Source organism: Mustela lutreola, chromosome 8 (genome assembly GCF_030435805.1).
Source record: "Mustela lutreola isolate mMusLut2 chromosome 8, mMusLut2.pri, whole genome shotgun sequence".
In the NCBI taxonomy this organism is placed as follows: domain Eukaryota; kingdom Metazoa; phylum Chordata; class Mammalia; order Carnivora; family Mustelidae; genus Mustela; species Mustela lutreola.
In genome coordinates this window covers 21,744,516-21,768,821 of record NC_081297.1, presented here as the reverse complement: position 1 = coordinate 21,768,821, position 24,306 = coordinate 21,744,516, and the positions used below count along the sequence as shown (strand labels likewise).

Below are 24,306 nucleotides of genomic sequence, written 5' to 3'. Positions count from 1 at the left end.
CCCCCTACTGATTGGGTGTCTCCACCGGGCCTGACCCACCCTTGTATCTGGGCTCTGTTACCTTGAGCTGGTTTCTGGGACTTGTTTTTAAGTAGGTCCCCTGGGGGAAGGGGAGCAGGGACAGTTTACGGGTTAAACAACAAAGTTATTGTTTAAACTCAATGGAAGCTTCTGGCTAAAATAAAAAAATAAAATTGGTCCTAACAACTGGAATTATGAGAATTTTACCATCAGAAAATTCAAGTAGTATATACTTAAATATTCCCACGAACAAATGTTAGAGCTGGATCCACTGTAAAATGGTTGAAAAAGTCTTCATGAAAAAGGAAAGATGAAAATTAGCCCTAAAAAATGGTAGAAGAACTTCTGTAGCCAGGAGAAGAAGAGGGTTTGGCTATTATCCTGTGGAACTTTCAGGAAAATGTTAGTACTATTATAAGTATAAATAGGACAGTATGGCTCTTTGGGACAACCGGCCTCTATGATGACTGTGTATTTTCAGGTCCGTCCCTTTTGTTTATTGATTGCTTTTATTTCACAAAGAATGGGAGTCAGCTGAGTTAGGATCTAAACTTAGCTTTACATATAACATAAATTAAACACTCAGAGATGGCTTCCCAAGAATTTTGCTTAAAAAGAATAGTATATGAATAAATGTGGCATTTATATTTACAATGGGAAGTGTGATCTCCGTAGGATCAGAACACACATATTCTGACTGATGAGTTCTCAGGGTCTGAACACTGAAAGGAAAGCAAATTACATTCAGAAAGATGTCAGCTGATGATCAAAGACAATAGCATGATCGAAATCTTTGTTTTCAAAGTATAATATTCTTGTGTTGCCGCCTCCACCACAGAGCCTTAACCTTTGGAAGGAGACATTTTAAACCTTTGACCCAAGGTGCCCCAGATTCCCTGCCCCCATTACAGGTGCTCCCTCCTCTGTTTTGTACCGAGCAGCCTTCACCTCCTACCATTGTCATGGTTTTAATGCATGTTAAGCTTTTAGTTTGTATTGGAAGTTTTTCTGTTTTATCTTAAGTTGATTTCGTAGTTTAACTCTCAGGGGATAACCTCATTTCTATTATCTTGTGAGGCACATTTGATAGAATTTTCTGCAAGAGAGTGACATGATCTGATCAGAGTTTTAGAGAGAGAACTCAGCAGTCTAAAGCAAATATAACAAATTATACAGGATAACATTAAACTTTATCTAATTCGTTTGGAAAAAAAAATGAATTTTAATCAAATGTATTTCTCATCTGTTTTGTTGTTTTCCACATTACTTGATAGGTTTCTCCAAAACAAAGCCCAAGCACACCAGATTTTATATGTCAAGTCTCTATCTAGAAATCTCTTATGTTCATAGATGTTCTGAAATTTACAAATTTTAGTCTTAGCTAATTAAAAATTAAACACAAAATGTAGAGTATTCCAGCTTGACTTCATGGCTTTTTAACTTAAGCTTCCTCTGAAAATGCTCCAAAGCTTTGTTTTTCATAGTGTAGTAACTCAGGATTTCATCCATCTCTATTTTTCCCTGGTCCTGGAACTGTAGTCCCCACTGTTTTAAACATCTGTGTGAGAATAATGAAATATGCCTAGAAGAAATGTCAAAAAATTAATGATGAATGGTTCAGTTTATGAATATTTATGATATAGATTGAATACAAAGAAGTGAGGAAAGGTCATGCTGGGAATGACTGTGTAGCTCATATAAAAAATATGTATATCAGGTAAGCAGAGTGACCTCCCAGATTTCATGAAAATCCTTTCTGTCACTTGACCTTGTGGAATACCTTGAAGCAGAGCAAAATCAAATTGAAGATTTTTCTTCCTTTTTAGGGATGGATGGTAGGAAGAATGAGACAGATTGATATGGGAAAGGATGAGACCTTTGAGTAACTCTGAAATTTTCAGAGAAAGTACCTCACTAGTTGAATCTCATACTTAGCATTCCCTCACTATGCCCTGCAGTTAGACTACATTGTTGTCAAGTATTTTCTTAACATGTATTGACACACACATGTCTATATATTTGCATGTTAACCACATGGGATCATTCAAGAAATGACCTCAAGAAGACAGGGAAATATTTATTGCGACTTAAGAGGTAGGCCTCAGATTTGTTGCACAAATAAGACAAAACAAGGCAGATGACTAGAAAGGCCATGTCTGTGACTGCAGGGAATCCAGACAGACATGTGTGACGCACACTGGACCATTTTCTCTTGTCTCTTTTGATGCTGGTCAAGAGGTTGGCCATAGGCCCCTTATGTTTCTTCCTTTCATGAGTCATATAACCCAGATTTCATGGGTCTTCTCCCAGAACAAGTCATAACGGTCACAGAGCTTGTGTTGGAAAGCTTTTTCAATAGAAGAAACGATTTTGGATCACAGAAGAATGCCTGAAGGTTTCATCAGCTAGGAAATTTGAGTAGTGTCACTTCACATGGCTTACTTACTCTATTAAGTTGATGCTTTTTGAAGTATGCACTGCATATTTTGTTTAATCAGATTCTTTTCCCCTTAAGCACAGTCATTCCTTTCATTCTCTAAAGTGTAATATTACATGACTGCTGGTGTTTCAAAAATACCTTTATTCTGTGTGGGGATCACTCACCTTTACTGTGTGCCCTCATTCATACACATGATAAGATAAAAGCTCAAAAGTGCTCTGAGTTCATATTTTTTCTAACCTATACAGTTCTTTCTCCTAGAATTTCCCCTAACTTTTCCCTTCTGTGTAACAATAACTAAGAATCTGGTGAGTTGTTAATCTTTGAAACTACTTATATTGATTTTTCTTGTGGGGGGAGAAATGCCCAAGGCTGCTTTCTTAGATCATATCTCTAGCATTTCAGCTAAATTTGGATAACTGCTGTTCTGTTGCTGGTAGTTGGTGGTAGATAGCGGAGCCCTGAAAATCGTATATATCTAAAAACGTGTTTCAAGTGCAAGGAATATGGTAGAATAAGCATCAGAGTACTCCACTGTTTTGAAGAAAATGATTTTAAATTTAAAAGACTGAAAATGGTCTTCTTTAGTTCCTACTATTGTTTAATCATGAAGAGTCTTTAGATAATGGATCATATTTTAACGATATTTTATTCCTTTGCCAGTAGACTTTAGGAGTTTATTGGGAAATTCACCATTTAGAAGTTAAAGAATGAAAATAAACTCTGCTCAGGTTTTCATCTAAATTTCTTTTTGATTCTTACTGCTCTGTCTTCCATATATCGTGACTTATAATTTAAGGCTGGCCTGACTCCACACAGTATTACAGTACTCACAGAACAACAGGCCACGCAGATCTAGTTTTCCTTTGGGAGTCTGTTAATAAAGGAGAGGGCGATATTATACAACTGAAAGTAAAATGGAGTTAATCGTACTAGCTATATTCAATATTCCTGTTTTTGGTTACAGATCATTTTTCATTATCACATGTATGGAAATGGCATCGGGGCACTCACCTTGATCCAGGTGTCAGTATCCAACCAAACAAAGGTCCTACTTAACCTCACTGTAGAACAAGGCAATTTCTGGCAGCGGAAGGAACTATCACTGTCTGGCGATGAGGACTTCCAACTTCAATTCGAAGGAAGAGTTGGTGAAGGACACCATGGTGATATTGCCCTCGATGACATTGTGCTTACAAAGGGCTGTCTGTCACCTCACCGCTCTGTGACAGGAGACCTCCCCGAGCCTCTTCCAACAGGTACATTTTAACAACAACATTTTAAGTTGTGATTACTTGGTATTTTTATAGAGTGGAAAGGTGGAAGGGAAGGAAAGAAATGGAGAAGAAATAACAGAAACCCCGAGTGATTCATTGCTTTCATAAAGAAAAAAGTCTTAAAATCTTTCAAGCCTTGACTCATAATGCTGTCCTCCAGATTTTTTCCAAGCTTCAGTGTGTTTACTAGTTTCTGACATCTGTTTAGTCAGCTGCTTCTTAGATCAACAAAATAAGAGAAGACTCCTTTGTTTGCAGTCCGATTCAGAATTCAATCCTTAACAAATATCATTTTACCCAATGAAATATAAGAACATCAGAAACAGAGTTACTTGATTTTAATTAGGCATGACTGTGGATGGGCCATTTACTTTATTCTTTTTAGACCTGTGGATATTGCGACTTGAACGGTTGCATTACATATTTAAATAGTTCAGGAGATTGAATATGTTCATATACTCTTTTAAACTCTCCTTTGGTAATTTATCTAAGGAATTATATCAGCATATTGGTATGTATATGTTCAATATAATGTGTATAGTAACAATGTTGTAGGAAGTGGGAATAGCAAGCACTATTGATCTGTGTGATCTCTCAGTGGTATGGAATGAAAATAAATGCTGTCTATGTTATTAAAATGAAAGGACAACAGATTTTGGAATGAAATAAATGCTGTCTATGTTATTAAAATGAAAGGACAACAGATTTTGTCAATTTGTAGGACATATTAATATTTAAACCCTGAGTTTACTGAAGAAACTGAAAGTGCCATTCCTTTGGTATATAAATTATATCTTTCATAATTAGTGAAAAAGAAAGTGCTTTAAAAAGAACAAATGTTTGCTCTGGCTTTTAGCATGGTAGATGGAATAAGGAACATTACATTTAGTATTTTCATTTGGTTAAGAGGAAGTTTCTAGATAGATGTTTCCCAGTTGACTGCGTGTTGAACAGAGTCTTTCCCTGACATGTTTCTAGCACTATGTGGATTAGTATAGAGAAAAACAAATGAACATGTGAAGGCTGTTTAGGTATAAATGTCCTCATGAAATTGTAATGCAGGAGCATTTCAGATACCTCAGATTTCATCTACTTCTTTGAGAAAAGCTTTGCTTTCCATTCTGTTTTGACTGGATGGTGGCTATACTAGCTTGTGTATAGGTCTAGCCTTTGAAAAAATAATCTAATAGCATCTACGTAGTGAGGGGAGCAAGGTTTATGTTCAACCACTTCAAACTTTAAAGAAAAACTATAAAGTAGGGTGCGTGAAGAACAAATCAGTCTTGTTGGGAATGTCAGATTCTTAAATTGTGAAACCTCAGATAAAAGTTAGTTAAAAGCCATTTCCAAAAGGAAAATTTAAAAGTTATCTACAAAGTGGTATAAAATATATATTATCAAATGAAGGACACATATTAATAATGATAGAGTTCTTTGTCTATCCTTATGATACTTGAAGTGTCATATTAAACTTTTTTCTTTCTTTTTTATAATTTTTAAAATTTTTTTATAAATATATAATGTATTATTAGCCCCAGGGGTACAGGTCTGTGAATCACCAGGTTTACATACTTCACAGCACTCACTATAGCACATACCCACCCCAGTTTTCATAACCCAGCCACCCTTTCCCTACACCCCTCCCCCCCAGCAACCCTCAGTTTGTTTTGTGAGATGAAGAGTCTCTTATGGTTTGTCTCCCTCCCGATCCCATCTTGTTTCATTTATTCTTTTCCTGCCCCTGAAGCCCTCCATGTTGCATCTCCACTTCCTCATATCAGGGAGATCATATGATAGTTGTCTTTCTCCGACTGACTTTTTCCGCTAAGCATAATACCCTCTAGTTCCATCCACGTCATCACAAATGGCAAGATATCATTTCTTTTGATGGCTGCATAGTATTCCGTTGTGTATATATGCCACCTCTTCTTTATCTATTCATCTGTTGATGGACATCTAGGTTCTGTCCATAGTTTGGCTATTGTAGACATTGCTGCTATAAATATTCAGGTGCACGTGCCCCTTCGGATCACTACATTTATATGTTTAGGGTAAATACCCAGTAGTGCAATTGCTGGGTTGTAGGATAGCTCTATTTTCAACTTTTTGAGGAACCTCCATGTGGTTTTCCAGAGTGGTTGCACCAGTTTGCATTCCCACCAACAGTGTAGGAGGGTTCCCCTTTCTCCGCATCCTCGTCAGCATCTGTCATTTCCTGACTTGTTAATTTTAGCCATTCTGACTGATGTGAGGTGGTATCTCATTGTGGTTTTGATTTGTATTTCCCTGATGCTGAATGATGTAGAGCACTTTTTCATATGTCTGTTCGCCATCCATATTAAACTTTTTGATGAATGGAAAATAAAAGAATCTCTGCTCTTAAGAATAATTCAGTATGGTACAGGGTTATAGGAAAAACACCTCAAGTAACTCTAATAGTAGGTAGGCTATAATTAAGTGCCAGGAGAAATATACAAAACTTTATGAGAATGCAAAAAAAAAAAATGAAGAAAACCCCCAGCTGAGGGCATCTGATTTGAGGATAATTTATAGAATGTGCAGGAGTTTGGAACCTCACCTAGGGCTTATAGGAAGGAAAGCCTCCTTCAGTTTGCTGGATAGAGTTGCCGAGTGTGAGCGCAGTAGATCAAATAATGAATGTGGGGAGGAAAGCACTGTGGGCACGCCTAAGGGCATGAGACAGGAGAGACGGTGTCACACAGGCTGCCAAGATGGCCTGTCTTGTGAGTGGATAATTTGTCTGAAGCAGGAACCTAGTACCCCTGAGTCTCTGTGATAATATTACAAATGAAATAGGGAGCTAACCTGGGACCAACTCAATTATTGGCTTGTTTCAGTTTTTTCCCCAAATGAACATGCATTGAAAATGTATTGACTAGTCTTAGGAAACAAATAAGAAGGAAGAAAGAAAGGAAGGGAAAGCAAAGGAAATAGTAAAAGCTCAAAATAAAATATCATATTCCTTTGCATAAAGTATGATAACTGGTAGAAATGGCTGTGGTAGAAGGACTCCAAGAAGAAAAATTTTTTAAAAAAACCACCAAATGTCTTTATTTATATTATTGATGAACACTCTGAAAAATAAGGTGAAATACTTGAATTTTTTGATGGCTCCCTTAGCTCCAATACCCACATTCAAATGTGGCAGATGAGAAATATGTGTGTATAGAGTTAACATTCCTACAGACTATTGGAGTATTTGTAACTATGCCTCCAGAAACTTTAAGTATATGACCTTCTCTTGGGAAAAGTGAAAAGCTACACCTTGTTTAGACTTGAACTATGAAGTGATTCTGACACACTATGGTATCATCTTGAGTTTAGAGGACTCTGTTGGAGTCACTGATATTTTTAAAGGAATGCTCCCTCTCTCTCTCTCTCTCTCTCTTTCTCTGTAGATTTTCAGGATGGGTGGAGGAGGGTGGTATCCTGAACACATCACTGTTGCATTCCCACCAACAGTTAGGAGGGTTCCCCTTTCTCCGCATCCTCGTCAGCATCTGTCATTTCCTGACTTGTTAATTTTAGCCATTCTGAATGAGGTGAGGTGGTATCTCATTGTGGTTTTGATTTGTTTTTCCCTGATGCTGAATGATGTGGAGCACTTTTTCATGTGTCTGTTGGCCATCCATATTAAACTTTTTGATGAATGGAAAATAAAAGAATCTCTGCTCTGATACCATGAATGTCTAACAGAAGTATAAGGAGAGTCGCAAATGTGAACCACATAGGTAATTTTATGTTTTCTAGTAGTTCTATTTAAAAAAAAGTGAAATCAATATATTTTTATTAACTTAACATATCAAAAATATTATCATTTCAATACAAAGGCAATATAAAATATTAATAAGATATTTTAAATTCTGTATATTTTATTCTCACAACACACCTCAGTTGGGATTGCCTGCATTACCTACATTTCAGTTTCTCAGTAGCCTCTTCTGGCTAATGGCCACCATAGTGGACATAGTGGACATATAGTGGACAGTCCAGGAGGTGAAGTGAATATTCTAGGACATTTTCAGGTCTGTCATAGGGTTCCATTTAGTTAGGGCAGAGTTCATGAATATCCAAGAATTGCAGTTATATTCTTTAAATGGGAGTACAGGTATGTTTCCCCAACACCAAGTGTGAAAGCACAGGTACCATGTTTGAGCAGACTAGCTACTCATCTCAGACTCCCTTCTCACTACTATGCATTGCCTAACTGCCCTGAGACTCAAATTTCCTCATCTGTAAAGCAGAAAGAGTATCTCTTATTTCCTAGGCCCCTGAGGATAAAGAGGTCATTGCCTATGTAATTTGCCTAGTCTCATGTTTGGCTCACGGTAGACATTTATTCAATAAAATCAACTCATATTATCCTTTATTTGGGGCATCTTTGTCAGTTTTCCTTAGGTGATACAGATATTTGAGAGTAAGCCTCCATTATTTGTACTTTATTAAGAATATGTTTCTTTCATATATTTTGAAAAAAATGTTTTTTGCTGAGAACACATATAATTTTTTCACATTGCATTGTAATTGCTCAGTCTTATCACTTTCTAACAGTCTAATTAACTATTTTTGATGTGTCATTAATAACATGTGTATATACCTATCTTGAAAAGGCTGCTAATTTCTCTTTCCTGCGAAAACACTTAACTTGGAACTTGTACAGATTGAAGAAGGGTAAGTGGCATTATGGGCCATAAACAGTAGCTACGTCCATTAAACTTTTGAAAATGACTCTTATTCACATGCTTTTCATTGATATTCATGTGGGTAGGCTATCAGTTCCATCAAGGGTGGCTTAAAATAGGAAAGACAAGAGGAGACAAAACATATATATTTAGGAAGATGCAATTGAATTGAATCTGAAATCAGTGATTCTAATTAGTCAAATAAGACCCAGGGCTTTATTAGCAAAAGTGATATTAAATTATTTTTAAGTCTCTGCAAGTTATATTTGAGAGCTTATTTTGATGGCAATTTTGTTAATTGCTAAGTGATGATGGATAAAAATAATTATTTAATGAATTTTAATAAGAAAAAGGCAACCAGGATTCATCTTCTAAATGTCCATATGCAAATTTAGTCACTACCATATTCTCTGCATTGTTGGCAGACATTTAATAAAAATTCTGAGTATAATGAAGGCAGGGAGCAGGTGTATGTGTGTGTGGGGGTGTGGGTGTGGGTGTGTTTTAAATCCCTACAGTCATTTCCAAATATGAGTTATACAACAAATATATTTTGGGATATCACATGCTAATCAACTTTTGCTTTAAGAAAATGTAAGGCAATGGGCACCAAATGGATTAGCGCCTCTTTGAGGTCACTCATTTCCCTGAAATATTTGGCAGTAATTAAAAGGCTGCTACCTACTGATTAAAATGCTGGCACAGCAGCTCAGGCAGAGTCCTGAGTTAGGAAAATTTGGCCAATTGTGCTTGTCTCTGATTTAATGAACCCTGTACAGAATGCTTAGTGCAAAATGCGTGCGTCTGAGGTTTAAAGACATGGGCTTGGACCTTTGCAAGCCCCACTACATGTATAATGTCATCTGGTCTACTTAACCTCTCTAATTCTTATCTTCCTTGTCTCCAAAAATGAGACAATTGGAATTTACTTCTGAGTGATTTGAAAAACAGTTAAGATAATAATATTCAGTGTGTTTTAAACAATACCTGGCAAATAGTTGACGTTCAGCAAAAATGTTACTTCCTTTTTTTCCTTGTTATCCCTCTTCCCTGCTAGAGAGATTACAAAGTTTCACTGTGTACACTGAAATTTATTGAAAGCATATTGTCTACTTGCTATTTTTTATCCAACATATTCCAACTTAATTGCTCAAATCAGGGGTTCAGACCTGCTTTGTCTTTCTCATTCCCTTCAAAGAAATGGCTCTCACAATAGCCCCAAACACCTCATTGCTTGAATGAATCCCTAAATTCTACCCCTGAAAATAATTTAAAAAATGAATTTGTTGATCTCACTTACTATTCATAATCATGCAGAGGAAAAAAAATATTCTTGAAAATCACAGAGGTGGATGGCTTGCTTGGGTGTGATAGAGGGAAGAGGAAAGAAGTTGATACAGGCATACTCTTTACAGAGTGTTTCCCAAGTTAATGTTACAGTAGAATACCTCTTGTTTTTAAATACTCAAATCCATAGCATGCTCGTATCCATGTATCTCTTCTTCCTTATTTTGTGTTGTTGTTGGTATCCATGTATCTCTTCTTCCTTATTTTGTGTTGTTGTTGGGAGAGGGCACTAATATTTATACTGGAAAATATATTTAGATCACCAAAACTCATTAGAGTACTCTTTAAGCAATATGTTCTACAGGGAAAATCTCAAGTCGCATTCCAAATACAATTGGTAGACAAAGATGTTTTCAGAATTCCCTGCAGTAGCATTACATAGGATATTCATCTCGGGCATTTTTATGGCTAAGAGAAAGATGTCACAGCAGCAAATGCGCCCTGAGCCATTATTTCATTGTGCATTTGTCTTGACTGTGTTTCTTCAGTGACTTTCATAGGTAGTCATGCGTTGTCTAAATTGTACAAGGACTGCTTCTAGAAATTGAGAAAGTCTTGAAAAAATCTGTAGAGAGGAAAGCAAAACAAGTGAAAGATTATGATGTAAGAGAAGAGAAAGAAAAATATAACATTTTGATCAAGGAGAGCTGGCTTTGCAGTGGTAGACCAAAAAAAAAAGAAAGAACTCTTAGAATATCTCATTGACAGATTGACTTCTAAGTTTGTTCGTGTAAACATGTAATGTTAGTCGTAGGAAGACAACAGTGAACTCTCAAAAGACCAGCTAATCAAACTGACAGACATTGCTGGTTCAAATGAATTTATGGCTCTCAAAATACAGTAATAAATACAATAGCTTTATTGGTGTTTCACTGTTTCATTTGCATTTTTAGAACTTAGTTGTAAATACATGGGTAGATAGGTAATGCATTATATTTTCCAATTTAAATAATGGAAATTAGCTACGGGTGTAGCATTTCAAAACCCAATTTCTGCCTCTTTGGAACACATTACCAACAATGTGTAGGAAGGGGCTATGCTTAGCTTAAGTATTCGGTGGGACACAGTGGTGGATACAGTTAGCCAGCACTTGGACATGTGAGAGTTTGGATTTGAACAGTGAGATACTGACTGGGCCTCTTCAAGTTTGAGAGTTCTGCTTTTGTATGTGTGTGTGTGTGTGTGTTTGTGTGTGCGCGCGCGCTTGCCACTTAGGTCCAGGTCCATTGAAAAAATACCCATCTTCTGTTCATGGATGTAATAACTAGTAACATCACTGACTCCATGGCCTCTCTTTTCTTCTTTAATACAATTAATTTTTTCTGGAACCCTTCTGCTTTTTTCTATATTCCAAGGAAAACTTAGCTTTTCTCACTGTGACAGCTAAGTGTCTGCCTCGCCTTCCACTTTCTCCTGTCCCACATTTGTGTATTGCTGCAATAGACTCTATTTTATGAAATCTCTTTCTTTTAGTTTTATAGGTTGTATGACGGATATTGTATAAAATTAGTGCAACATGCTAGCCAATATATTTAGAATACTTAAAATCGGTTTTGGAAATAGCATAACAGAGTAAGCAGTTTTATAAATATTTATTCAGGGGCTTCTCCCACATTATTTATCCCATGTATCACTTTTAAATTCATGAAATCAGTGCTTCTTATGAAATTATAGAGTGTGTTAGTAGAAATTAATAAGGTATAATAATAATTTTAGGTAATAAGGTAAAATAGGTAATAAGGTAAAAAATAATTTTTAAGGTTTTACTTTTATTCTAGTTCTCATACAGTGTAATGTGAGTTTCATTTGTGCAATATAGTGATTCAGCACTTCCATACAATACCCAGTGCTCATCACAGTAAGTGCCCTCCTCCCATCACGTGTTTCACCCATCCCCCCCACCCACCTCCCTTCTGGTAGCCATCAGTCTGTTCTCTGTAATTAAGAGTTTGTGGTATGGTTTGCCTCTCTTTCTTTCTTTTTTTTTTTTTTAATCACTTTGCTCATTAGTATTGCTTCTTAAACTCCACACGAGTGAAATCATATGGTGTTTGTGTTTCTCTGACTAATTTATTTCACATAGCACCATACTCTCTAGCCCCATCCAACACATTGCAGCAAATGCCAATATTTTGTACTTTTTTTTTTAAGACTTTACTTATTTATTTGTCAGAGAGAGAGAGAGAGCACAGGCACAAGCAGGCAGAGTGGCAGGCAGAGGCGGAGAGAGAAGCAGGCTCCCTGCTGAGCAAGAAGCCCAATGTGGGGCTCGATCCCAGAATACTGGCATCATGACCTGAGCTGAAGGCAGTGGCTTAGCCAACTGAGCCACCCAGTGTCTCAATTTTGTACTTTTTTATGCCTGAATAATAATCCATTATATATATATATGTGTGTGTGTGTGGGTGTGTGTGTGTATGTATATATACATATATGCACATACACACATCTACCATTTTTCTTTTTATTAGCTAATATTGGTGATACATTAATTTAAAATTTTTCTTTAGTTGTTAAGGTAACCAGGGAAGTTTTTTTTGAAAATTTATTCCTTCATATTGCTTTACTACAATATAATTATTATACAAATTAACTATATAAAAGTAAATGCAGCTGTGAAAACAAGATTTCATTTTTTATGGAATCATCTGGGATTGGAGGTGTGCTCTATTTGTTCTGCAATGGCCAGTTTTTTTTCCTGCTTCTTGTAATAAAACTCTTCAATAGTTAGGCATATAGCATTTCTCTTCTGCAATAAATGGAAGAACATTTTATTTCCATGGATTAGAAGATCCAGTAATGCATTCTAGTTTAATGGTAAAGACATTTAATATTTTTTAAAAGATTTTATTTATTTATTTATTTGACAGACAGAGATCACAAGTTGGCAGAGAGGCAGGCAGAGAGAGAGGAGGAAGCAGGCTCCCTGCTGAGCAGAGAGCCTGATGTGGGGCTCAATCCCAGGACCCTGGGATCATGACCTGAGCCAAAGGCAGAGGCTTTAATCCACTGAGCCACCCAAGTGCCCCAAGACATTTAATATTTTTTAAATTTATATTTTAATGAAAATTGTAATGTTTTGTAAGAGGTATGTTTTTGAAATTTAATTTTTTCATTGGTAAATAGAAAAGCAACTAATAATTTTAATTTTTTTTAAGATTTTATTTATTTGACACAGAGAGGTCACAAGTAGGCAGAGAGGTAGGCAGAGAAAGAGGGGGGATGTAGGCTCCCTGCTGAACAGAGAGCCTGATGTGGGGCTTGATCCCAGCACCCCAAGATCATGACCTGAGCCGAAGGCAGAGGATTAACCCATTGAGCCACCCAGGCACCGCAGCAATTAATATTTTAAAATATTAACCTTCTAGGGGTGCCTGGGTGGCTCATTCATGAAATGTCTGTCTTTGGCTTTGGTCATGATCCCAGGGTCCTGAGATCAAGCCCCCACATCGGGCTCCCTGCCTGGCAGGAAGCCTACTTCTCCCTCTCCCACTCCCCATGCTTGTGTTCCCTCTCTCCCTGTATCTCTCTCTGTCAAATAAATACATCTTTTAAAAAAAAATTAACCTTCTCTATGGCAAGGGTAAGTGCATTTATTTAGATGATTTTTAATTTTTCTTAGTAACGTTTTGTGGGTTTTTTGGAAAGAGTATTTTATATAGTATTTTAGATGCTAGTGGCAAAGTGGTATTTTTTTAAATACTTATTTTAAATGCTAAAGCAAGAATTTCATTATTTTGTTGACATATAATGTTATATTAGTTGCAGGTGTACCACATAGTGATTGAACAATTATATGCATTACTCAATGATTACCACAACTAAGTGTAGTCACCATATGTCACCGTACAGTATTATTACAATATTATTGACAATATTTCCTATACTATACTTTTGATTTTCTTATTTATTTTATAACTGCAAGTTTGTACTTCTTCATCCTCTCACACCTGTTTTGCTCATCAACCCACTCACCCTGGCAAACCCAAGTTCTATGTATTTATGAGTCTGTTTGTTCATTTGTTTTGCTTTTTAGATTCCACGTGTGACTGAAATCATGTGGTATTTGCCTTTCCATGACTTATTTCACTTAGCCTAACACCCTCGAGTTCCATCCATGTTGCTTAAAATTACAAACTTTCATTCCTTTGTATGACTAATATCCCATTATGTGTGTGTGTGTGTGTGTGTGTGTGTGTGAGAGAGAGAGAGAGAGAGAGAGAGAGCGGTCTCTCCATTCATCCGTCAATGGGCATCTGATTTGTTCCATACTTTGGCTATTGTAAATCATGCTGCAATAAACACAAGGGTGCATTTATCTTTTCAAATTAGTGCTTTTGTTTTCTTTGGGTAAATACCCAACAGTGGAATTACTGGTTCATATGGTATTTATATGTTTACTGTTTTGATAAACTGCTGTACTCTTTTGTATGGTGGCTGTGTCAAATTACATTCTCACCAACAATGCATGAATGTTCCTTTTCTTCACATCCTTGCCAGCACCTATTACTTGTCTTTTGACCCTGGCAATTCTGACTGGTGTGAGGCGTTACCTCATTGTGGTTTTGATTTGTATTTCCTTGATGATTAATGATGTTGAACATCTTTTCATTTGTCTATTGACCATTCTTATGTCTTCCTTGGAAAAAATGCATATTCAGGTCCCCTGCCTCCCCCTTTTTTAATCAGGTTTTTTTTTGTTTGTTTGTTTGTTTTCGCTGTTAAGTTGTATAAGTTATTTACACATTTTGGCTATTATCCTTTATTGGAATATTTTCTCACGTTCCATGGATTGCCTTTTTGTTTGATGGTTTCACTTGGTGTGCAAAAGCTTTTTATTTTGGTGTAGTTCCAGTAGCTATTTCCCCCTTTTTTCCCTTGCCAAAGGAAACATATCTAGAAATATGTTGCTAAGGCTGTTGTCCAAGAGATTACTGTCCAAGTTTTCTTTAGAAATTTTATGGTTTTAGGTATTACATTTAGGTGTTTAACCCATTTTGAGTTTATTTTTGCGTAGGGTATAAGAGAGCAGTCCAGTTTCATTCCTTTGCATGTACCTGTTCACTTTTCCAACACCATTTGTTGAAGAGACTGTCTTTCCCCCATTTTATATTCCTACCTCCTTTGTCAGATTAATGAACCATAAATATGTGGCTTTATTTCTAGGCTTTCTATTCTGTTCCATTGATCTTTGGTCTATTTTTGTGCCAGTACCATAATGTTTTTTTTTTTTTTTTTTTAAGATTTTATTTATTTATTTGACACAGAGAGATCACAAGTAGGCAGAGAGGCAGGCAGAGAGAGAGAGAGAGAGAGAGGGAAGCAGGCTCCCTGCTGAGTAGAGAGCCCGACGTGGGACTCGATCCCAGGACCCTGAGATCATGACCTGAGCTGAAGGCAGCGGCTTAACCCACTGAGCCACCCAGGCGCCCCCATAATGTTTTGATTAATATAACTTGGTAGTATTTCTTGAAATCAAGGATTGTGATACCTCCAGCTTTGTTCTTTTTTTCCCAAAATTGCTTTGGCTATTTGAGGTATTTTGTGTTACCACATAAATTCTAGCATCATTTGTTCTAGTTCTTTGAAAAGTGCTATGGGTATTTTGGTACAGATGGCATTGAAACTGTAGATTGTTTTGCATAGTATGGACATTTTAACAGTACTAACTAGTTCTTCCAGTCCATGAGCATGGTTTATCTTTTCATTTGTTTGTGTCATCTTCAGTTTCTCTTATCAACATCTTACTGTTTTCAGAGTATAGGTTTTTTTTTAATCTCTTGCTATCTCTAGGCATTTTCTTCTTTTTGGTTCAATTGTAAATGAGGTTGTTTTCTTAATTTCTTTTTCTGGTGCTTTTTTTTTAATTTAAAGAAACATGATAGGTTCCTTTAGATTTTGTATCATATATACATACACGTGTGTGTGTGTGTGTGTGTGTGTGTATTAATAATCTGTAAATCATGACAGTTTTTCTTTGTCCTTAACAATTTGGGTCCTTGTCTGATAGCTGTGGCTAGGACTTTCAGTAATATGTTGAATGAATGTGGCGATAGTGGACATCTTTCTCTTCTTCCTGATCTGAGACAGAGTTTTCAGGTTTTCATCATTGAGTATGATGTTATCTCTGTTTTTTTCATATGTGGCCTTTATCAAGTTCAGGTATGTTTTCTCTAAACCCACATTGTTGAGAGTTTTTGTCATGAACAAATATTGTATTTTGTCAAGTGCTTTTTCGGCATCTGTTGAGATAATCATTTGGTTTTTATCCTTCATTTTGTTAATGTAATGTATCACATTGATTGATTTGAGAATATTGAACCACTTTTGCATCCTTGGAATAAATCCCACTTGATCATGGTGAATTATCCTTTTAATATACTGTTGAATTCAATTTGGCTGCTTTTGTTGGATACTGTGTAATTTTGATGTTTATTTGGCTATTGTCTCTAGTTATACTTAGAGGATCTCTAGTTTTCCAGATGTCACCAACAAAGATGTTCTATGATTTCTGTGTTGATAGTTGGCCTCTTGGGAAGTCAATTCTGGGAGTTATTCCTCTGGGACCACACAACAGATCACTCCTTTAACTATTTCTCTATATATTCTCTATATAATTCTCTATGAAATCACATTCTGTTTAAAATAGAGTAATTTGTATTATCTGTGTTTGAATCCTGATCAATCAAGCATTTGGTACAGAAAGTTTGATTTTATTTTTTTGATTACTTGTAGTTGTATGGGTTTTACAAATGTGCCATTCTGATTCTGAGAATACAGAATAATTTGCTTGCAGGTAGAATCAGAGCATATGATGGAAAGTGTTAGAAAGGGACACATAAGTTAAAAAAAAATTGAGCGTGGAAGAAGGAAGGGAAAACCAGTTTTTATACGAGAGAATAAGAAAGAACTGGGAACTAAAAATCACCTCTTTTTGGATAAAGTGTTAGGAAATGATGAAACTCAAGAATGGAATTAACTGAAGACAGTGTTCAAAAACATTTTTCAGGTAGCACCTTACACTGTATTTATTGAATAACTACTGAAATAATTTAAATTGTACTTGGTAAACCATTGTAATGAATACTTCATTTCTTACTAAATGATTAGTAATATGATATCATTACATAATTCTCAAAAATATGCTTTGGAAAGTTAAATATCTTCCTTTGCATTTACATTTTGGTTCTTAGGAACTCCAAAAAGAACACTGCATTTGTGATCTCTTAAGTAATATATGTGTTTGTGTTTCCTATAAACTTGATCCTTACTGAAATATTTCTATTATAAGCAAAGTTAGAAATCATAACATTATCAGCATATTATCTTGGTTATTAAGGTAACATTCAACTATTTTTATTTTTTGTGACCCCAAAATATATTCCAGTTACATAAAAACCAGGAATGGTCATATGATAAGCTATTTGAATGGTTGAGTGTCAGTGAAACAACAGAGATAATGTTTCTCTTGGAAGAAAAATATGATTGTGTGAAATCAAATATATTTCACGACCCAGTGAACTTAATATGTCGGGAAATTTCAGTTTCACTTTAAATGCCAATTGGCTGTACCCTACTTATGTAGTCATGGAGAGCTGCAGTTTAAAATACTTTAATTTTTAACTGTATTATTGTTCCAACAAAATGTCCTTTATTCACTTTAGGATTTTTTCCACATGAGCCATTTCTTTTATTTTGTGGAAAAAATATAGAGAAGTAGGTTATCTGAGGGTTATTATTTTAACTATATTTGGAATTTCCAATGAACATTGCTTTAACAGTCATATGGATAGATTAACCAGAATAAAATTATTTAATCAGAGTATTATTTAAAATACCACAGTTGCTAATGTACAGTTTTGTGCCAGAATATGCATGTTCTGTCTTTGAAATCTTTTCATCTAGAAATATTTTAATACAGGAAAAGGTTTGACACTTTTACACCCAGTTTCTTCCTCATTTTTCTATTTATATCCTCTGAACTTTTTTTCTGGAAATACTTTCTTGCTCCCTGAAACATAACTATAAGTAATCCATTGAATGATAATATTTTAATGTTGAATCTAATTAAATGCTTTAATATCAACATAATGTTTGAATGATAGTTTCATTGGGCATACAGGTTTAGTTTGACCATGATTTTCTATTAAATATTTTAATGGCCGTTTTCTCACTATATGTTGGCTTCTACTGTTGAGATCAAGAAATCAGCTCTTAATCTAATTGCCATTCCTTCATAAGTAGTTTCTTTCCCCCTCCGCACTTAAGATTTTCTTATTTTCTCTGATATTCCAGTAAATTGTGTGAATTAAGGTAGTCCTCTTTTTATTCTGCTTGAGATTCATTGAACTTTTGAATCTGAGGATTGATGTGCTTCATGAATTCTTAAACATTCTAAGCTATTATGTCTTTTGATATTGCTTTTCCCTCATTCGGTCTTTTCTCTCTGGATCTCTGGTAAGACTTATTTTGGATCTTTTCATCTTGTTTTTCCTTTTTGAAAATGAAGTACAATTTAGATATCATGAAATGTGCATATTTTCAGTATATAGTGCAATAGATTTTGACAAGTTCATGCAGTATAAACCAAATCACATCAAAGTATAGAACATTTCTGCCACCCCAGAAGTTTTCCTTTTTCTTCTGATTAATACTCCCCTCTAAAAAGAACTACCCCCCCCATCTCTCCAGTCTGAGGCAACCAATGTTCTGACGTTTATCCTTATATATTAGATTTGCCTGACATGAGCTTCCTATCAGTGTTATATCTGGATCCTCTTGCTCAGCACAAGATTTTGAAATTTATATTGTCAAGTGTATTACTAATTTGTTTCTTTTTATCAATGAAGAATATTCTGTTATGTGAATATATTATCATGCATTCATTCTCTTGATGAACACATGGGTTGTTTCAAATTATTGGATACTGTGAATTAAGATGCTAGGAAAATTTGTGTGTATATCTCTTTGTGAAAATATGTTTTCTTCTTATAAATACCTGTTACTGCAATTCCTTGGTCATAGGACAGATGTATGCCTTGCATTATTAAAAAGTTATTATTTTGTAATCCCGCTAGCAATGCATGAGATTGCCAGTTTGTTTTTTGCCAGATTTCGTTTGTTATTTTTTAATCTTAGTTCTCATAGGTATGAAATGATATCTCACTGTGGTTTCAGTTTACTTTCTCCTGATGGCTTGTACTTGTGCTTATTGGTCATCTGTATATATTCCTCTTTGGAGTATCTGTGTAAGCATTTTTTTTTCATTTGTATGTTTAATACTGAGTTATAGATATTAAATACTAGGATATCTCATATCAGCATATATATGTTATTACATGTTTTTGCCCCCTCAACATATTGGTGTCCCATCTCTTTAATGGTGTCTTCTGCTGTTGGGAAATGTCCAATTTATCAATTTTTTCCCATAATTCTTACTACTTTCTGAGTCTTACTAAGGAAACTTCCCATATCTAAGGTCACAAAAATATCCTTCTATAATTTCTCATAAGTTTTAAAGCTTTAGCTTTTTATTTTTTAAGATTGATTTTGTTTATTTGGCAGAGAGAGTGTGTGCAAGTGAGCACATAAGCAGGGAGAGCTGCAGAAGGAGAGCCTGCAAGCTAGGCTTAATCCTGGGACCCTGGGATCATGACCTGACCCCAAAGCAGATGCTTGACTGACTGAGCCACCCAGGCGCCCATAAAGCTTTAGCTTTTATATTTATGTTCCTGGTTCATCATTAATTATTATCATGCATGGTTTTCTAACATCATTCGTTGAAATTACTGTTGTTTACCTATTGATTGCCTGGAAACTTTTGTCAAAGATTAATCGTATAACTGTAGAACTAAAACTAGTCCTTTGCTCTCTTCTACTGATTTATCTGTTTACTCTCACTACCTGTTTTACATCCTACATATATATATTTTTTTCTTTTAGAGTTTATTTATTTATTTGACAGAGAGAGATCACAAGTAGGCAGAGAGGCAGGCAGAGACAGAGGGGGAAGTAGGCTCTCTGCTGAAAAGAGAGCCGGACATGGGGCTTGATCCCAGGACCCTGAGACCATCACCAGAGCCAGAGGCAGTGGCTTAACCCACTGAGCCACCCAGGCGCCCCTACATATTTTTATATAAATTTTTGAGTCTGCTAGGATATTGATTGTTGGTTGTCATAGCATTGTATCTGTCAATTTAGGATGAATTGATATATGAGTAATACTAAGTCTTCCTATCCATGGACATGACATATCTCTGCCATTATTCAAGTATTTTTTAATTTCTCTCAGTCCTGCTTTGTAGTTTTATCATGTAGGTCTTCCATATTTAAAAAAGTTATCTCTAACTTTGTAATGCTATTATTAGTTGTACTGCTTTATTTTGTCTTATTTTACAGGGGTTGATTATTTATATTTGAGTTTGTGATAATGTTATATCTATAGCTTTTTAAAATTCACATATTAATTTTTATAGTCATCTTTCATGAATTCTTTAGGATTTAAAATCATGGAACACGATAAAAGACAATGTTATTCTTCCTTTCCCAGCTTCAAGAGTTTATTTATTTTTCTTGCTGGCTAGAATGGACATGGAGGGCAACACCAAAAATAAGTGGTGGTGAGGCACCTGGGTGGCTTAGATGGTTAAGCATCTGCCTTCAGCTTAGATCATGGTCCCAAGGTCCTAGTATCGACCCTGTGTCAGGCACCCTGCTCTTTGCTTCTCCCTGTGCCCTAAACCTCACTCATGCAAGTATGTTCTGTTCCTCTTTCTCTCTCTCTCTCTCAAATAAATAAATATATAAATAAGATTCTTAAGAAAAATTAGTCATGGGCAGAGACATTTTGCCTTGCTTCTCATTTTAAAAGAAAGCAGTCTGTCTTTTTCCATTAAGTATAATGTTAGTTGTATAATTTAACGTCGTGTCCATTTATCAGTGTGAAGAAGTTTCTTTATATTCCTGATCTTCTAAGAGATTTAATCATGATTGGATATTAAATTTTGTCAAATGCTCTTTCTGGATTTATGAAGAAAATCATGTGTTTATTTCTTCTTTAATATCTGTATTACATTGGCCGATTTTCAAATCTTGAACAAGCCTTGCATTCTTAGATTTAAGCCCCCTTGATTAGAGTGTATTGTCCTGTCTACATTTTAGATTATAGCTGATAAGTGTTTGTTGAGGAGTTTTGCATATATATTAATCAAAAGCATTGCTCTGTAACTTTTTTTTTAAAAAAGATTTTATTTATTTGACAGAGAGAGATACAGTGAGAGAGGGAACACAAGCAGGGGGAGTGGGAGAGGGAGAAGCAGGCTCCCCTCTGAGCAGGGAGCCGAATGATAATGCAGGGCTCTATCCCAGGACCCTGGGATCATGACCTGAGCCAAAGGCAGTCCTTTAAAAACTGAGCCACCCAGGCGCCCCAGCTTTTGTTTTTTTATATTTTGTTTACAGTTACCTCATCTTTTATAGTATATCTATCAAATTCATTTATATATTTATGTTACATTTCCCCTTACAGAATTTTATTGCATGTTTTCAGACATTTTTAGAGTTGCTTGTTTTTTTGTTTGTTGTTTGTTTGTTTTACTGCTTGGCAAATAATTGGAGCTCAGTAATTATTTTTCTTTCTTTTTTTTTTTTAAGATTTTATTTATTTGACTTTGAGTGAGAGAGAATAAGAGCACAGACAGGCAGAGAGGCAGGCAGAGGGAGAGGGGGAAGCAGACTCCCCACTAAGCAGAGAGCCCCATGCGGGGCTCTATCCCAGGACCCTGGGATCATGACCTGAGCCAAAGGCAAAAGATTAGCCAACTGAGCTAATCAGGCATCCCTCAGTAATTATTTTCTAAATTACCTAATGAGAAAGTCAAAGGTAATTCTCATAGATATGGGTATGGAGTTGGTTCACAAGACAGTCAGCTAAGATTGGGTCAGGAGGCGTAAATTGCAGAAGCAGTATCTTCAAGAAAACATACAAATAATTGAGAATAAGAAAACTAATAATTGTGTAAATGTAAATGTAATACATATACATGTACATTTGACATATACATTAAGTCAAAAGACTAATGTGTATATATATATAATTTGTAATGATAATGAACACTGAATATGAATTTCACCAAAAATTATAATAGCTTTCAGATATATGGGGATAGATGTATGTGTTGGAGAAGAGAGTTGTGTAAGACTTATGTCCTTATTTCCCAAAGGACAAAAGCAATAGGTAGTACCTAAAATTTAAAAATTCAAGGATTAGCATAAATATTTTATTTATACACACATAGAAAATAGCAGACAAAATAGGTAAAAGAGGCAAAAATGAATTTATCCAAAGTAATAATAATAAACTTAGTGTGGAATGAGACATGAGTTACCTGAAATAGTTTTTAGCTTTTAAAACTCTCTATATAGAGAGTTATATTATTATTGAAAAATAAAAAATAATTTAAATTTTATCTGTATAAGTAGGTTATGTATAATGAAGGCAAGACTGGTCTAGTTTTTAAAAAAATCATCAGGTTTCTCAAGTCTGAGATTACCAGTCAGACCATCTATTTTTCTTTGTCATTATATTCTTCATGAATAATCTATAGTAAGATCATTAATGATTAAAAAAATCAATACTCTTGTGAAATAAGTCCTCTGGCCAAATGAATGTTTTCAAGTGGTCTTTTAAAGATTGAAATTCTTAGAAAATGTGAATTTACACTTTTTGGAGAAAACTAAGTCATTGCTAAAATATATGCTATTTCAGTAGAAGGGAAAGATAAAAGTTCATCTTATTTTTTTACAGGTTTCTTTTTTACATTTTAGTAAATATTAAATTAAAAAAAAAGAAAGAAGAAAAAGGGATAATGTAAAGCATGAGGAAAATGTTTCTATAAAACTTTTAAGGAAATGTGTTCTTGTAAGTTTCCTTTTTTGTTATTGTTGAGATATAATTGAAATACAACTTTAAGTTAGTTTCAGGTGTAAAACATAAAGCTTTGGGGGACCTGAGTGGCTCAGTGGGTTAAACCCTCTGCCTTCCGCCCCAGGCATGATCCCAGGGTCCTGGGATTGAGCCCCGCATTGGGCTCTCTGCTCAGCAGGGAGCCTGCTTCCTCCTTTCTCTCTCTGATCTCTGTCCGTCAAATAAATAAATTTTTAAAAATCTAAAAAAAAAAAAAGATTTTTCTTTTTTTAATTTATTTGACAGAGATCACAAGTAGGCAGAGAGGCAGGCAGAGAGAGAGAGAGGAGGAAGCAGGCTTCCTGCTGAGCAGAGAGCCCAATGCACGGCTCGATTCCAGGACCCTGGGATTATGATCTGGGCCAAAGGCAGAGGCTTTAACCCACTGAGCCACCCAGGTGCCCCCAAATGACTTCTTTATATATTTCAGATATTAACCCCTTGTTGGATATATGATTTACAACTATCTTCTCCCATTCAGTAAATTGTCTGTTTTGTTGATGGTTTCATTCACTTTGCAGAAACTTTTTAGTTTGATATAGTCCCATTTTTTTTATTTTTGCTTTTGGTGCCATTGCCTTTGGTGTAGATAACAAAAAAAAAAAATGTGTTTATTACCAAGAGAAGTGCAAGGAGTTTATCATCTATGGTTTCTTCTAATAGTTTTGTGTCTGATGTAAAACAGTGGTCCATTTTCACTCTTTTGCATATGGCTGTCCAGTTTTTCCAGAACCATTTATTGAAGAGACTGTCTTTTCCCCACTGTGTATTCTTGTCTGTGTATCATAAGTTAATTGTCTATATATGCTTTTGTTTATTCTCAACTTTCTGTTCTATTCTATGGATCTTTGTGTTTTAGGCCAATATCGTACTATATTGGTTACTATAGCTTTGTAATATAGTTAGAAATTAGGGAGCATGATGACATCATCTTTGTTGTTCTTCCACAAGATTGCTTTGGCTATTGAGGATTTTTGTGGTTCCATACATATTTTAGGATTGTTCTATTTCTGTGAAAAATGTCATTGGCATTTTGGTAAGGATTGCCTTGAATCTATATATTTCATTGTGTTAAATGGATATTTTTAAAATATATTAATTCTAGTCCATTAACCTGGGATGATCATCCATTTATTTGTGTCTTCTTCAGTTTATTTCATCAGTGTCTTATAGTTTTCAGACTATAGGTCTTTCAGATCCTTGGTTAAATTTATTTTTAGGCATTTTATTATTTTTGAAGCAACTGTAAATAGGATTGTTTTACTTTCTTAATTTCTCCTTCTGATAATTTTTTGTTAGTTAGAAAAACAATGTAGTTAGTAGAAAAACAAAGCGTATTTTTGCATATTGATTTTGCATATTGATTTTGTGCAACTTTACTAAATTCCTTTACTGTAACAGTCTGTTATTTTTTTTTTTTTTTTGCAAAATCTTTAGAATTTTCTCTATATAAAATCATGTCTTCTACAAATAATGATAGTTTCACTTCTCTTTTTCCAGTTTGGTCTTTATTTCTTTTCCTTGCCTGATTGCTCAAGACTTCAAATACTGTCT

The 24,306-nt window shown here is 35.2% G+C and overlaps 1 protein-coding gene across 3 annotated transcripts in view; it reads left to right on the top strand.

Moving 5' to 3' along the window:
- The window catches only part of MALRD1 (MAM and LDL receptor class A domain containing 1), an 808,982-nt gene that overhangs the window by 345,670 nt on the left and 439,006 nt on the right, over positions 1-24,306 (top strand). For all 3 annotated transcript variants that reach the window (XM_059183995.1, XM_059183996.1, XM_059183994.1), the window contains exon 27: positions 3,429-3,720. In XM_059183995.1, coding sequence (XP_059039978.1) covers positions 3,429-3,720 — 292 coding nt within the window. The remainder of the gene's footprint in view (positions 1-3,428; positions 3,721-24,306) is intronic.